General features: G+C 39.9%; 1 protein-coding gene across 1 annotated transcript in view; it reads left to right on the top strand.

The window, feature by feature from the left end:
• The window catches only part of CALCR (calcitonin receptor), a 169674-nt gene extending 161960 nt beyond the window's left edge, over positions 1–7714 (top strand). The window contains exons 12-13 of the mRNA XM_074897996.1: positions 857–898; positions 7493–7714. Of these exons, the coding sequence (XP_074754097.1) occupies positions 857–898; positions 7493–7714 (264 nt within the window). The remainder of the gene's footprint in view (positions 1–856; positions 899–7492) is intronic.
• Positions 7715–12997: the final 5283 nt, after the last annotated feature.

Below are 12997 nucleotides of genomic sequence, written 5' to 3'. Positions count from 1 at the left end.
AATTCAGAATTAAGTCATTTGGCTTCGTGATGCTATGTAATGCTATTTTAGTAAGCGCAAGTGCAGTTAAGACGTGGACCAGTGTAACTATATGATTCTGAATGGCAGGCTCTGTGTGTGAGAATTTTCTCTCATTAATTTCACACTTTCTCAGTCTCATGTTCCTGCCTTGGCCTTATTTAAATTTGCAGCATTAATGAAATATTATTGGAACAAATGTGGCAATAATTAAATTAATTTTAAGCCATTTGGGACCAAGCCATGATCTGTACTCTTTTTTTTTTTCTGTCCCCCTACCTTCTAATTTGTTGGGGGATTTTTTCCCCTTTTTCTGACTACTTATACCTCTTTTCATATCCTCTTCATCCATCATGATGGCCCATATACAAATTCACTTATCCTGATACACGGTTCAATTTAAAGCCTTCCTGGGGCAGCTGGATTCTTCCTGGCCGGCACTTTTAACTGGGTAATTGCACTCTGACAAATGAGTAGCAGCATGTAGGACACAATTCCTCTGCCATCTCTTCAGCAAAGTCAGTAGCAGAGTGATACTCCACTGTAAGAAAAATACATACCATTTAATTTTTCTTCTCTAGGCCTCTTGTACAAAAATAACTTCATAGCCAAACCAGATAATCTATAAATGGTTGCAATATAGAAGAAGATGATAAAACATGTTAAAAAGGTAAAAATCAGTGTAAATAATGTAAGAGAGGGAGAGGTTAGGCAAAGTGTCTGTGATGCAGAGGAAATGGACTAATGTTTTTATCTTTTATCCATCAAGTCCAAATTTCCAAACAATGCAAAAACAAATTATATATTCTGATCTCTAAACTCTTTTCCTTTCTCTCAGGGTTTACTTGTGGCAACTATATTCTGCTTCTTCAATGGTGAGGTAAGCATGTGAAATACAGCAAATTAATAGAACTTGGAAAATAGTCACTGTGTTGTTCATTAATGCAGAAATGAAGCATGTTGTGATGCAAACTTTGAAACCACACAAAGTCACTTCTTAGTCTCTATATACAAGCAGCAGTGTGCATTTGTGAAAGCTCTGTGCAGAGCGTGATTTGAATATCTCTGAGCAGATGAATCAAGTGTTACCATTGCAAACCAGATGGCACCAAATGAGGTACAGGCATGAGACTCTCCCCCTACCATCTGAAATATTGAGACAAGTCTAAGCAAAGGAGTAAAATGGTCTACTTCCCTTCCTGCCAAGAATAGTGGGAAGGACCACAATGCCTCAGAAGAAGCAGTGGGGATCTCTGGGGGTCTGTCCTGGAGAGCCGTGTGCTGTGTTCAGCCCCATAGCCGTGGCAGATGCCGTCCCTGGTAGCACTGTCAGAGCAGAGGAGCCTGGAGGAGTATGATTACTTTAACTCCTTTGAGGATTAGCTCTGGCCTTTTAAGGTCATTGTTTCCCACATAGTAATTGAGAAATAAAAACCCTTGAGGCAAAGATGTCTCCCATTCTCTTACAGCTGGATAAATATTTTATATACCTACAGCTAGTTTTAGGTCCACTGCACTTTTACAAAAAATAGAAGGTTAAAATATCTCAAGAACCATTTAAATTCCTAGAGTAAGCCATTTTCCAAAGATGGTTAGCAGAAAAATGCTTTTTCGATATATCAGGAGCATTCAACTGTAGTGGAATAAAACACTGCATATCTTAGCAAAACTAGGAAGTCTTTTAAAAAGTCAATTTGGAATCTAGAGCAGAGGTTTTAGATACAGAGCAAGCTTTGTGATGCTAACACTCAGTATGTCAGTCTAAAGAGATATTAATCTTCCTGTTTATCCCTCTATATTATTAGAAAGTAACAAATTCCATGCAACGGTGTGACCACACTGATGTTTTGATAGCAATTTGAAGGAAGTTATGTTATTGATAAGGTGCTACTGGCTGCTTTGCTAACTTTCAGGACAGCAGAGTATTAAATTCTGCCACCACTTGTCGACATCACTGTACATTTGCTTCTGACTGGCTCCCTGCATAAATGTACACAGAGATACGCAACAGCAGAAAAGATTAGAGGCCTCCTGCTGTAGTCCTGTAGCATGGCTTCTCAGGAGACATAAAAGAGAATGGCAAAACATAAGCAGCTAATGACGCCGGAACCTAACATGAAATTATAGCTGTAAAGATCACGCTATAGAAGTTCACGGTTTCATGTATCCAGTTAAGCCAAGTTGGAGAGACACACAACTCTTTTCCTATCACGTTTCTGTCCCCATGATCTACGGGATACTACCATCTTTCTCCTTCTCCCTTACTGTCATCACTTTCTGACACAGTCCAATCTCCATTTCCTGGAAACACAGAAGGACTTCTGATTCTCCCTGGTAGGGAGGGCCTGGTGTGGAGAAAGAAGAGATCATCCAGGCAGTTTTTGAAACATCCTCTCCCCATAGGAATAACTGCATAGCTATGTAGAGGCAGTGCTCCAGTGTGTCCTCACCTGCCTCCAAACAACATATTACCCCGAAATCCTGGTCTTGAACATTGCCTCCTTCCTTCTTCATTCTCCCCCACTTCACCTTCCATTTGTTTCAGATTAGATTTTGCAAAACATATTTGCTTAATATTTTATAGCTTTAGGGGAAAAGGTCAATTACTCTGTAATTCTCCAACTCTAATGAGAGCATATGGATTTGTGCCTAGATTAAAGACAGTAGCAATGCTGAAAATGAGGAAAGGCAGCAAGAAAATGCACTGAAAACATGAAGTATCTTAAAGGTTGTTTGTTTCTTAGTTATGTTTCATCAGATAGCTTTAATTCCAAAGTACTTTTGGCAATGCCACAGTGTCAGAAAAGCATCACCACCTTTACAGCTCCAGGAATACAATTTTCAAGTTATGCAATAATGAATATATCTGAAGCATCTGCTTGCCAACATCATGGCAGACCATATGTATTTAATTCAAAATTAGATTGCAGGGTATGAATGAGTTTACCTGTCATATGAACTAACCTGTATGTGCAGAACGGTAAAAGCCACATTCCAGGAATGAAAATGAGTATAAAATACACAGCTCATTTTATTTCCTACGTATTGTGTTACATTCAATTTAGAATTTGGAATAAATATATTTGGATTAAGAAAATACACCATGTTCATACACGATATTCAGACATCCAACATGAGAGACATGCTGCATTGACTGAGCTGCTGTTAGGAAGTGGCAATAGCAGCCAGTCATTCCTTACATGGTCTGAAGATACACAGTCTAGATCCATATTCTGAATAACAGCAATAGTCACCAAACCCCTAGTCACCTCTGAAAGCCTTTTTGACACATCTGGCAGCCCACAGTAAAAAGGACTCTTCCTTATGAAAGGCTCTTACCTGGATATTGACTTTTGATACTTGAACTGTCAGCAAGCCATCAATGAGGGGACACATCTGGAAAGGATGATGCCCAAAAGGAGATAAAAGTGAATATGATATTGAAATGTGGCTTCCAGTTTCATACTCTATTGCTCTCATAATTTATCGCGTGGATGGCTTAACTACCTCCCGGTCCCTCCAGACTGCATGTAGGATTAATGACTGCTTGGTGGAGTTGCTGATCAGGAACTTTCGTCAGTGTCAGGCAATAAGAAAAAACAGCCGTAGGGGTTCAGGTTTCACAGACATGTTGAGAGTGATTTCTGTTGGTACTTGAGTACTTTTCACCATTACACCCATTTTCAAAATTGTGTCTGCTTCAGATTTGCAGACTGTCTAACATGGTCGATGGCAGGGATGCCGAGAAACCCTCTATTATTTTTTCATAGGAAATTTATTTACTAGACAATAAGGAAAGCTTTTTTTTTTTTTTTTTTTTAGAATTTCCCATTAAGATGGGCAGAGAGTCAAAGATGACATCTCTCTAATACAGACTCAAGACAGTTTGGTGCTACTTGCATGAGCGCATTACATCAAGCAAGTTTATGTACTAGAGTAGCTGGGCTGGGCCAGAAGAGAGGATGAAGGAATTATGGCCCCTTTCCTCCAAGTCCCATTTATTCCTGCAGTTAAACAAGGTGTAGATATACAACACATAAAACCTATAGAAGAGCAGCAACAGACTAATGCCAAGATGGTATTAGGTCCTTCCAAAGGGAGCGCTTCTCTAAGTTTGGCTACCCAAGAGAGCTAAGCTGAGATAACTTCCCCAAGCCTTGTTGTGTGCAGTAGGACATAGACCAAAGCCACAGTCTGGTCTTCAGTCATGGTAGGAGATTGTTTTCAAGCTGCTTTATACCCTGCTCTGCTGCCATAGAGCTCAAAATTATTTCTCATGAGAAAATTCAGTGTGAGGCAAGGAGATTATTAGTACCACAGGAGCCTGGATACTCTGGGATTTATTTTTTCCTACTGGAATATTTAACTTCAAGGCTGAAATACATGAAGTTTAGCCAGGACAAACAATGTTAATCTCAGTGCCATCTGACAGTTTTACATTGTGTTAATCGCCTACTACCTCACTAACCTCACTTTAGTACCATGAGCCCATCTGTAGAAAGAAATGTAAAAATAGTAATAAGAAGCTGTACCAATGCCTGCATTCATGTGGAAGAACATATAAACAATGGATTTGGTTTTGACTTTTAAAATGACAGATCTTCTTGTGCATTTTCCTATAAAATCTCAGTGTCCAGCAGCACTGTAGTTTCTCTGTCCAACAACAACAGTGTTGTACAAATGATACAAAGTCTCTGCAATATTCTGCTCACCAGAATATATTTCCAGGTCTGAGTTTCCTTCTAGACTGCAAGACTGGCCAACAAAATGGAAAGTCTGTTTGGAAAAAAACCAGCCATATATCTTGCGTGCCAAAAAGGCATGAATGGCTAATATAGAACAGGAAAATCTTTTAAAGACCTGAAGAGCAGAGTAAATAAACTCAGGCTCTTTATTTCTTTAGACTTCACTTTTTTCCATCTGCTATCACAGCAGAAAGCATGGCGGGCATTGCCCTGCCCTTCCTGGTCCCCAGGAGACTCCTGGGTTGTTAATATGTTATGACTGTGCATGTGATTTTCAGTAATGGTGCTTACACATTTAAAAAACATGCATGAACAGTTTTAGTTGGCACTGAATTATGATCATCTGAGATCCTTGGAATCATGGCAGAAATCTAGATTAACACGTTATTTTACACAAGTGCAGCAGCTTGTACTATCCATTATCTGTTTGTGGCCAGATTCTTATACAGGCCAGCAGTTCAGCAGAGAATAAAAACAGAACTGCTTTGACCTCGTGCTCTCACTGCTCTGCGGAGCTTTTTTAACCTGACTGACGGCATTTCTCATGGCTGAACTAACCATGGGATGAACTGAAAGGGATGTGCCTGTTCTCTTTCTGACCATACATACAAGGGTCACTCCTTTCTGAGAAGAAAACAAATCTTGGTGACATTGTTCTTCCCTCTTCAGTTAACTGTGTTATCATCTCCAGATGATAACCTCCAGACCTATGGTTGCCCTGGTGGCCTGTCAGACTCCAGTTCAACTGAGAGCAGTTTGGGATCTCAGGAGGAGCTCATAAGCTTCACAGCAGCTCTTCTCCCCATGCATGAGTGATCAAAGCTCTGGGTTCTATGAAGGGGCCAGGGGAAGGGGGCTAGGAGAGGAACAGAAAGACTGTAAGAGCATGTTCTTGCCACCTTTGATAAAGATGCTGAGATTAATCTGAATGAATGAACTGCTGTGAAGTGTAATATGAAACATCCCTACAGGCAGCCATTTCATTTTAAATCTCAATATTGGCATAGTAAAATTTGCTTACAGCCCCAGTAATTAAAGTTCCATTGTAACCATATGCTTTTTCTGTGATTGATATCTAATTAACCTACACTCAGCCATTTGTTTTCTTGTCTTTATGTGTTAAGAGGTGAGTAGAAATACATTTCCCTAAATTAAAAGAACTCTTAACTACTTTGTCTCGAGATAAACAATAGCAAAAAAGAGCTAGTATTGGAAACTGGGCATGCATATCGTTTTCAGTTAGTTTTAAAGGACTAGTCCAGCAAACGTTTGTTTACTCAAGAAAGTATTCATACCAAAGTCAGTGCAACTACTTGCATGAGTAAGGATTTATAGCATCAATCCTCATACCTTGGCTTGCATTTGGATTAAAAATAAAAAGCCAAAGCAATTGAAATATCCATTCTTGGCATGCTTCATAGTCCCTCTCTACACTCAGTAAGCATCTCAGATTCATAGCAATTCCTTATGAAGCCTTGTCCTTACATGACATGAAACAGCTTTCTTGCACGCAGCTGTGGGTGGTGAGTAGATAACATTTTACTATTTAAATATATTAATAGAGTGATTAGAATTGTGGAGACTTGGGAAATATTAAAGTAATTCAGATTAATCTACACAAATCAAAGATACTGTTCTGCACACAGTCTAGAGAAAGATTTCAGACTAGTCCCTGAGCAAAAATTACATACAACATCCATCTCAGCAGGAGCATAGAATCTCTGGGACACTCCTGTCATCGCAGTGCCTCACCTGCACCTGCCTTCCTCTGGAGAGGTGGTCATTTACACCAGTTTATTATGGCAGACCGCTCCTATTTTGCTGGCTGGAATCGCTGATCTAAATGAACAGAGCCATGGTTTGCCCACTCCCTACTCATGTCTCAATGCTTCTTTTGGGAAGGAGGTAGCAAGTGCCAGCATGCCTGAACGTGCAGCTGGAGAAGGGCTTCTTATTCCCTGGCAAGACTCAATAGCTTAAGTCATATCCTAGAACCATATATAACATCACTCTTAATGTAAATGTTAAATAAAATATTTTATTCCTAGAAGATGAATGTCCAAAGGTTGAAATTCTTTGCTATGCAGAAGGCTATGACCAATGCTATTTTTTGCCAGCACAGAACCTGTTCTTAAATTACCAGAACAATATCTCTGTTTAGCTTACTAATCCAACTCTTTATAAAATAAACCCTGGCAAGCTCCTGAAGTGTACTTACACTTTGCCATTCACGGCCAGTTTTACTCAAGGTTAAGTTTCTTGAGGGATCGCAATGCATGGGCAAAGATTCAGCTGCAGCATCAGATGGGTTCTAATCTACATCCCTCCTTCCTCTTCCCTCTTTTACTGTAGCATCCTACTGTGTTCCCATGCAGCAGTCTGTTCCACATTTACAGCTAACCTATACTCTCTGTCCACAAGCAGCAACAACTGCAGAAACTCGAATTGCTGCCATAGGGTAGATAAGGAGGAAGTTAAGGCTGAGATCTGAGCAACTGCTTCTGCTTCTGCAGCTGGGAGCAGAGGGGAGGAGAGAGGTAGACTAAACCTGATGGAATTAGACATGGAGTTTTTCCCTTCCCTTCCCTTCCCTTCCCTTCCCTTCCCTTCCCTTCCCTTCCCTTCCCTTCCCTTCCCTTCCCTTCCCATTTCCTTCAGCATATTTTAAAATGTCCACAATTATAGGGGTTTGGATTATGCCTCACCCTAACTATGTTTTTGGTTAACAGGTACAAGGAGCTTTGAAGAGGCAGTGGACACAGTACAAAACCCAGTGGGGCCAAAGGCGCCGAGAGCACTGTTCCACGCGATCTACCTCCTACACTGCAACATCAATCACAGAGGTCCCTGTTTACCTGTACCATCATGATTCCAACAATGAACAGTTAAATGGAAGATATGTAGAGGACTCTGAACTTGTTGCATTAAAATCTGGAGAGACAGCTGCCTAGCTCAGCAACAGCCATTACAAACACATCATTTCACATTCTGCTTGTGAACAAAGTGGGGAGAAGGGTGGGAGTGTGGAAATCCAAGCCACTGTGGGAGAGGGCAAGACCAGGTATAAGGACCCATCATATTCAGACCACATCAGCATCTGAAAGTGATGGTGTAGAGGGAGTCTACGTGGAAATAGCATTTCTTCCTGTGTGCTGCAGCAGGGGTGAACGTGGACCTGCCCACCAGGCTATGTCATCTCCACATCTCCCGATACCAGCTGTATGAAGTGACCATCCAGCAGTAGTCATAGTGCCAGGTAGCCCATAGCAAATAGGAAAGAAAGAACCAGTACATTACAATTGGAAACTTCCAGCACTTTTTGCTTTCAGTACTTTAACACTAGATTTTGAGCTATCAGCTTTCACAAAACATAACTGGCTTGGAGTCCCTTTTAATGAGCTTGATGTCTTCTTAAAAAATTTTGCACAAGTCAAACAGATTAACAGAAAAAGAGTCACTCCAAAGTATTCAAATCTTGATAATCTCCAAAGGATAGCCCAAAATATTGCCTAAAACAAATTAAGGTAAAATAGTCATTGTATACCAGCATCACAACTTCCTCAGAGAAACAGACTGGTTCTTTAGGCTGCATCACACAAGTCCTGAAGGCATCTTACAAAGAATATTTATTTATAGGAAAAATTATCACCCTATTACTCTGCCCAGAAACTCATCATCAAGGCATAATTCTTTCACTGAATTAACTTTGAAATTTGTTTGGAAATTATGGTTTACTTTAATAGCCATTCTGAGATGAGTGCTAGATGAATGCTTACCTCTGTAATAGAGTTATGATCACTGCAGTAAAGAATCCCAGGTAAGAAATGAGAAACTAATGTCTTGGCACAAGAAGCATCTTTTTTTAGAATCTAGTTGCTGCTCTGAGTCCCTAATTGTTGAAGGTGACGATTTCATGTGTGAGTCTGTCATCAGGAAAACATGATGAATGTACAGTTTTGTGAGTAATAAGCACCTTTTATCACACATTCAAAGCATCCTTAGAGTCTCTGTGTGATTACTGAGGCAGAAATCAGGTCAGGGAGAAGCTAAAGTTCTGCAAATCACAAAAGAAATAAAATAGATTAATTTCCCATATGAAGCTAATTCTAAAGAATCTGCAAGCAGCAAGGCTAGTGCCAAGGAAATTTTGCAGGGCTGTGACTCCTGTGGAGTTTTTGCATAAAATGTGTGATGAACATAATGTAATTCCTTCTTGCATCTCTGGAAAACTGCCCTACAGATTTCCCACTCCTTTGCCTTTGGCTGAGATGTGCATGGGATGTCTCAAATGCTAACAACTTCACAATACTCATCACAGTCCTTAACTTTGAAGGAAGCTGGAAAGTTATCAGTTCCCATTTGTTTTCTGGGCTGATACACTTACATCTGATGTTTCCAACTCCAACCCAAGCAGGAAGACATGGTCAGAGAAAGAGGCAGCTGCAAGTGCTAGTGGAGACACTTGCTCATCTCAATTGTCTTATTACCAGCCCTGGCCTGGGAGTTGTAAAAATGCTGCCTTCCGTGACAGGTGAATGAGGTGAGACAGAATGGCATCCTTTATGCTGCAGTTGCATTCATGTGCTTTTGCTGCTGCTGCTGTAAATCTTCCCCCTTTCCTTCTTTTGATTGCTGCAATTCCAGCCAATGATTTTTCTCCTTAGTGCTGCATAAGTTACTTAAAATATCATGGGTTAGAATAGTCTTAAATCCAGATCTTGTCAGATGGTAAAGGAGAAGCAAAAAATTAAATAAGGGACTTGAGCTAAATGTCAGTTCTTTTGAGGTAAATTTGGAGGTTACAGACAGAGTCCCTAATCCTGCACAAATGTTGAGGAAAGGCTGCAGGACAGTCTGTATGCCACAAGGTAAAGCACACTTTAGAGTCCCATAGGAAGAAAGATCATAAATTGGTATTGCCATAAACTTTGATAATCTATTTCAGATTCTATTGAAATTAGCAGACACATCCGTGTTGGCTTAGATGAGTGGTGAACAACTGCCTTCAGTGTTCAGGTAAAATTTACAAAATACATTTTGGCGTAGACCTTGAAAACAGGAGGCAATTTCATCCTGGCTATTTGAAACCATTTTTAAAGATTGTGTTCATCTGAGCTCAATTTTTCCTTCACTGACACAGCAAAACCCTGAGCTTTACCTTCCATTTGTACATTTTAAATGGAGATCCACTGTACATGTCTACCTACATGAGTTGACATCTCACTGGAAAAGTCACTTCCAGGAATGAGCTTGTGATGTAAACCCAGCACTACAAGAGAGGACCAAATTCCCACTGTCCATATGTGAGGCAGTGCCTTGCAGGGAAAGGGGTTTGCTCTGTTTGTGCCACCAGCACATGTATATACCCACTGTGCACCACTGAAGCTTCCTCCCCATTGGGAGGAGTGAGCTGCTGGTGCTGCCACTGTAGAACAAGAGAGGAGCCAGGGAACAAGAACTAACTGTCTGCTGACAGTGTGGTTCATCACATGGATAATCTAGTGGAACATTTACAGGAAAATACAACCCCGTGCATTAGCTGAAGCCACATATCTATTTTTCAGACTTCAAGGAATACAAAGGCAGTTATTTTTTCAGACAACAGTATTTCATGTATTGTTATTTGTACTTCTACCAGTGAACAATGGGAAGTAGAGGATGTAGTCATTAAAGATGTTAAAGTGTCTCCGCTATGAAGGCTGTGTTTCTAAATAGCTTTGGGGTACACCACATTTCCCCAGAGAGCTCCAGAAGGCATTCCCAATTTCTAAAGACATAGATGAGCTAATTGTAAAAGAAGTGTGCATAATACAGAGTTTAATAATGAACATGTTGGTTTTAATATTGTATATATTTACAACATGCAAGTGCAAGTTGTTTTACAGTCTATTATGTTCATGTGAATGTACAAAATGGAAATGCTTTGCCATTAGAGTGGTTGTTTTCTTTTTTTCACTTATGATATTTTCTTTCTCTGTTCAGTAGAATGCTCTGAAAAGCCAAATTTGGGATCTGGGGTTTAGGATTTCAGTTTGAGCTTCAGGTGGTGGAAACACTGTGGTTGCATCAGTTTTTATGGCAGCTTTGGTTTCAGTGGAGGGTTGATGACTTGCAGACGCTAAAAATTTAGTCTAATACATAGTAAGTTTAGGGTTGGCATCACCCTTGGGTTTTGCAGAAAAGGCTGTGTTTTAGAGGTGCTTAGTAATTTCTAATCAAAATATTTTCCAATGGAAAATGCTATTTTTCTTCATCTCAAGATGGTTTGAAATTTTGTCATTGCACACAAGTGACACTAATATTGGGAATGCTGATAGGACCCAAATAATTACAATGTCTTGGCAGTAAAGTATTTTGTCTCTAATGCACAGAAAAAATGCATAATGAATGTATCAGTGTATCAAAAAGTAGGAGAGGAGCTGACAGTTGAATCAGTGGGCTTAAAGTGTATTTTAAGAGGAAGCTAACCTTACATTAATCACCCCTGCAGTATCTGTTCCCTCTGATACACTGCGCCCAAGACATGAAAACCCAGTTTAGTGAATATTTGCTCTGTCAGAAGGGTTTGTGTGGTTGCTTTGCTTGAGCAACTAAATCTATCAAGAAGATGCTGGTTGCTATTCTCTACTAGATACAGAAATACAACACAAATTGAAAGACTTGTTGTGGCATGGGATACCAAAAGTAAGACTTGTTTTTTATTTGATTTACTTAATAAGTATGTTTTAGCTGAAATAAAACAGCAACAGAGATAGAACAGACAATTTTCTCTGTATTAAAATTCTTAGCAGTAACACTACCTTAATTAAAAGTCTGCCAGTATTGCCATTACAAAGTGCTCATGTATTTATAACGTAGCAATATAACTTTGTTTTGGGATAAAACCAACCACACAAACGTGGTGAATTTCTGTCCTCTTTTCCCAAATTCTCCTCAATCCTTTGCCAGCCTTAATAAACAAAATCTGAGCCATTTTCAAAGGACCAATTCCTAAACACTAACAATGTAAATGTATTTGCATTTCTAGTGCTTGGAATATTTAAAGTCAGACGTGTTTTCATGAAGCTAAATAGGCACAGTTATTTGATTACTGTTCAAAAATATGAGCATTTGTACTTGATAAGTCATTTGCGTTGAAACCGTAGTTAATCTCAAGCCAATAAGACTGCAGTGTGTGAGTATGCCCTCTCTGCTGTCTGGCAGCATAGAAGAACTGAGCCCAACCATGTGCAATTTGGACCCGGTGCTAGCCACATGAGGAAAAAAAATGAGACTTGGCAGATAATGGTAGTGCCAAGCTGGACATTTTGAGTTCATGGGGCAGCTGGGTCATTGCAGTGTACCATTGTACTTGCTCCAGGAGCACCTGCTTCAGAGCAAGTTGGCAAAATGAAAGCATGAGTCCTACACACCAAATGTCATGGGCCAGCAGTGAGGGGAAGTCAGACCTTCAGCTTGAAATACCACCTCAGGTGGAAGAATGTGAACAGCTCCTTAGTCATTTATCCAGTGAAATTTAAGTCACTGGGCAGCCCTGAGATACAGGGTGGTGCCAGAGTTATGCTACTTTGACACCTGTAGTTCTGTGGCAGCTACAGTAATCAAGGTACCTGTAAGGTTTAATTTTGAAGTATCCTTTTCATGACCTGCAGATGTTTCTGTGCAGCACAAAATTTTGCAGGTACTTCCAGATGAATCACAAATCTGTAATTAAGCACCCCTTTAGTGAGTACTCAGAACATCATCGCAAAAATAAAAGTATTTCTCCATGTCTTGAGTATAGATCAGTATGCTCCTCTCAGCCTAATAAAGGACAGCTGTTTTAACCAGTAAAATTAAGTGGTGAGAAGGTTATCATTACTGATAATGTCATACTGCTGCAGAAAAAGAAAGCATCACAGCAAGATGACTAACCAGGGTGTTGTATGTCTCATGAAACACAAATAGGCACAGACAGTGTTAGGGATGATTTAAGCCTTACTCATCAGCCTTGACAGAGGGAACATTTAGATGACCTATCAAACTCCTGTCAAGACTTATCTTCTATGATTTTATATCAGCAGAGATGGACAGTGTGTTCTGCTGTGGCACAAAGGTACTTAACTCTCATTATATGCCACTTGAGATTTTCTTCATAATCCAATTTCAGGATCCCACAAGTCTATCTTTAAAAGAAAAAAAAAAAACAACAAAAAAAAAAAACACAAACCAACCTATGACTACCTTCAGTCAAT

This window comes from Athene noctua, chromosome 2 (assembly GCF_965140245.1).
Source record: "Athene noctua chromosome 2, bAthNoc1.hap1.1, whole genome shotgun sequence".
Lineage (NCBI taxonomy): Eukaryota > Metazoa > Chordata > Aves > Strigiformes > Strigidae > Athene > Athene noctua.
The sequence above is the reverse complement of the archived record's forward strand: the minus strand, read 5'-3'. Positions and strand labels throughout refer to the sequence as shown.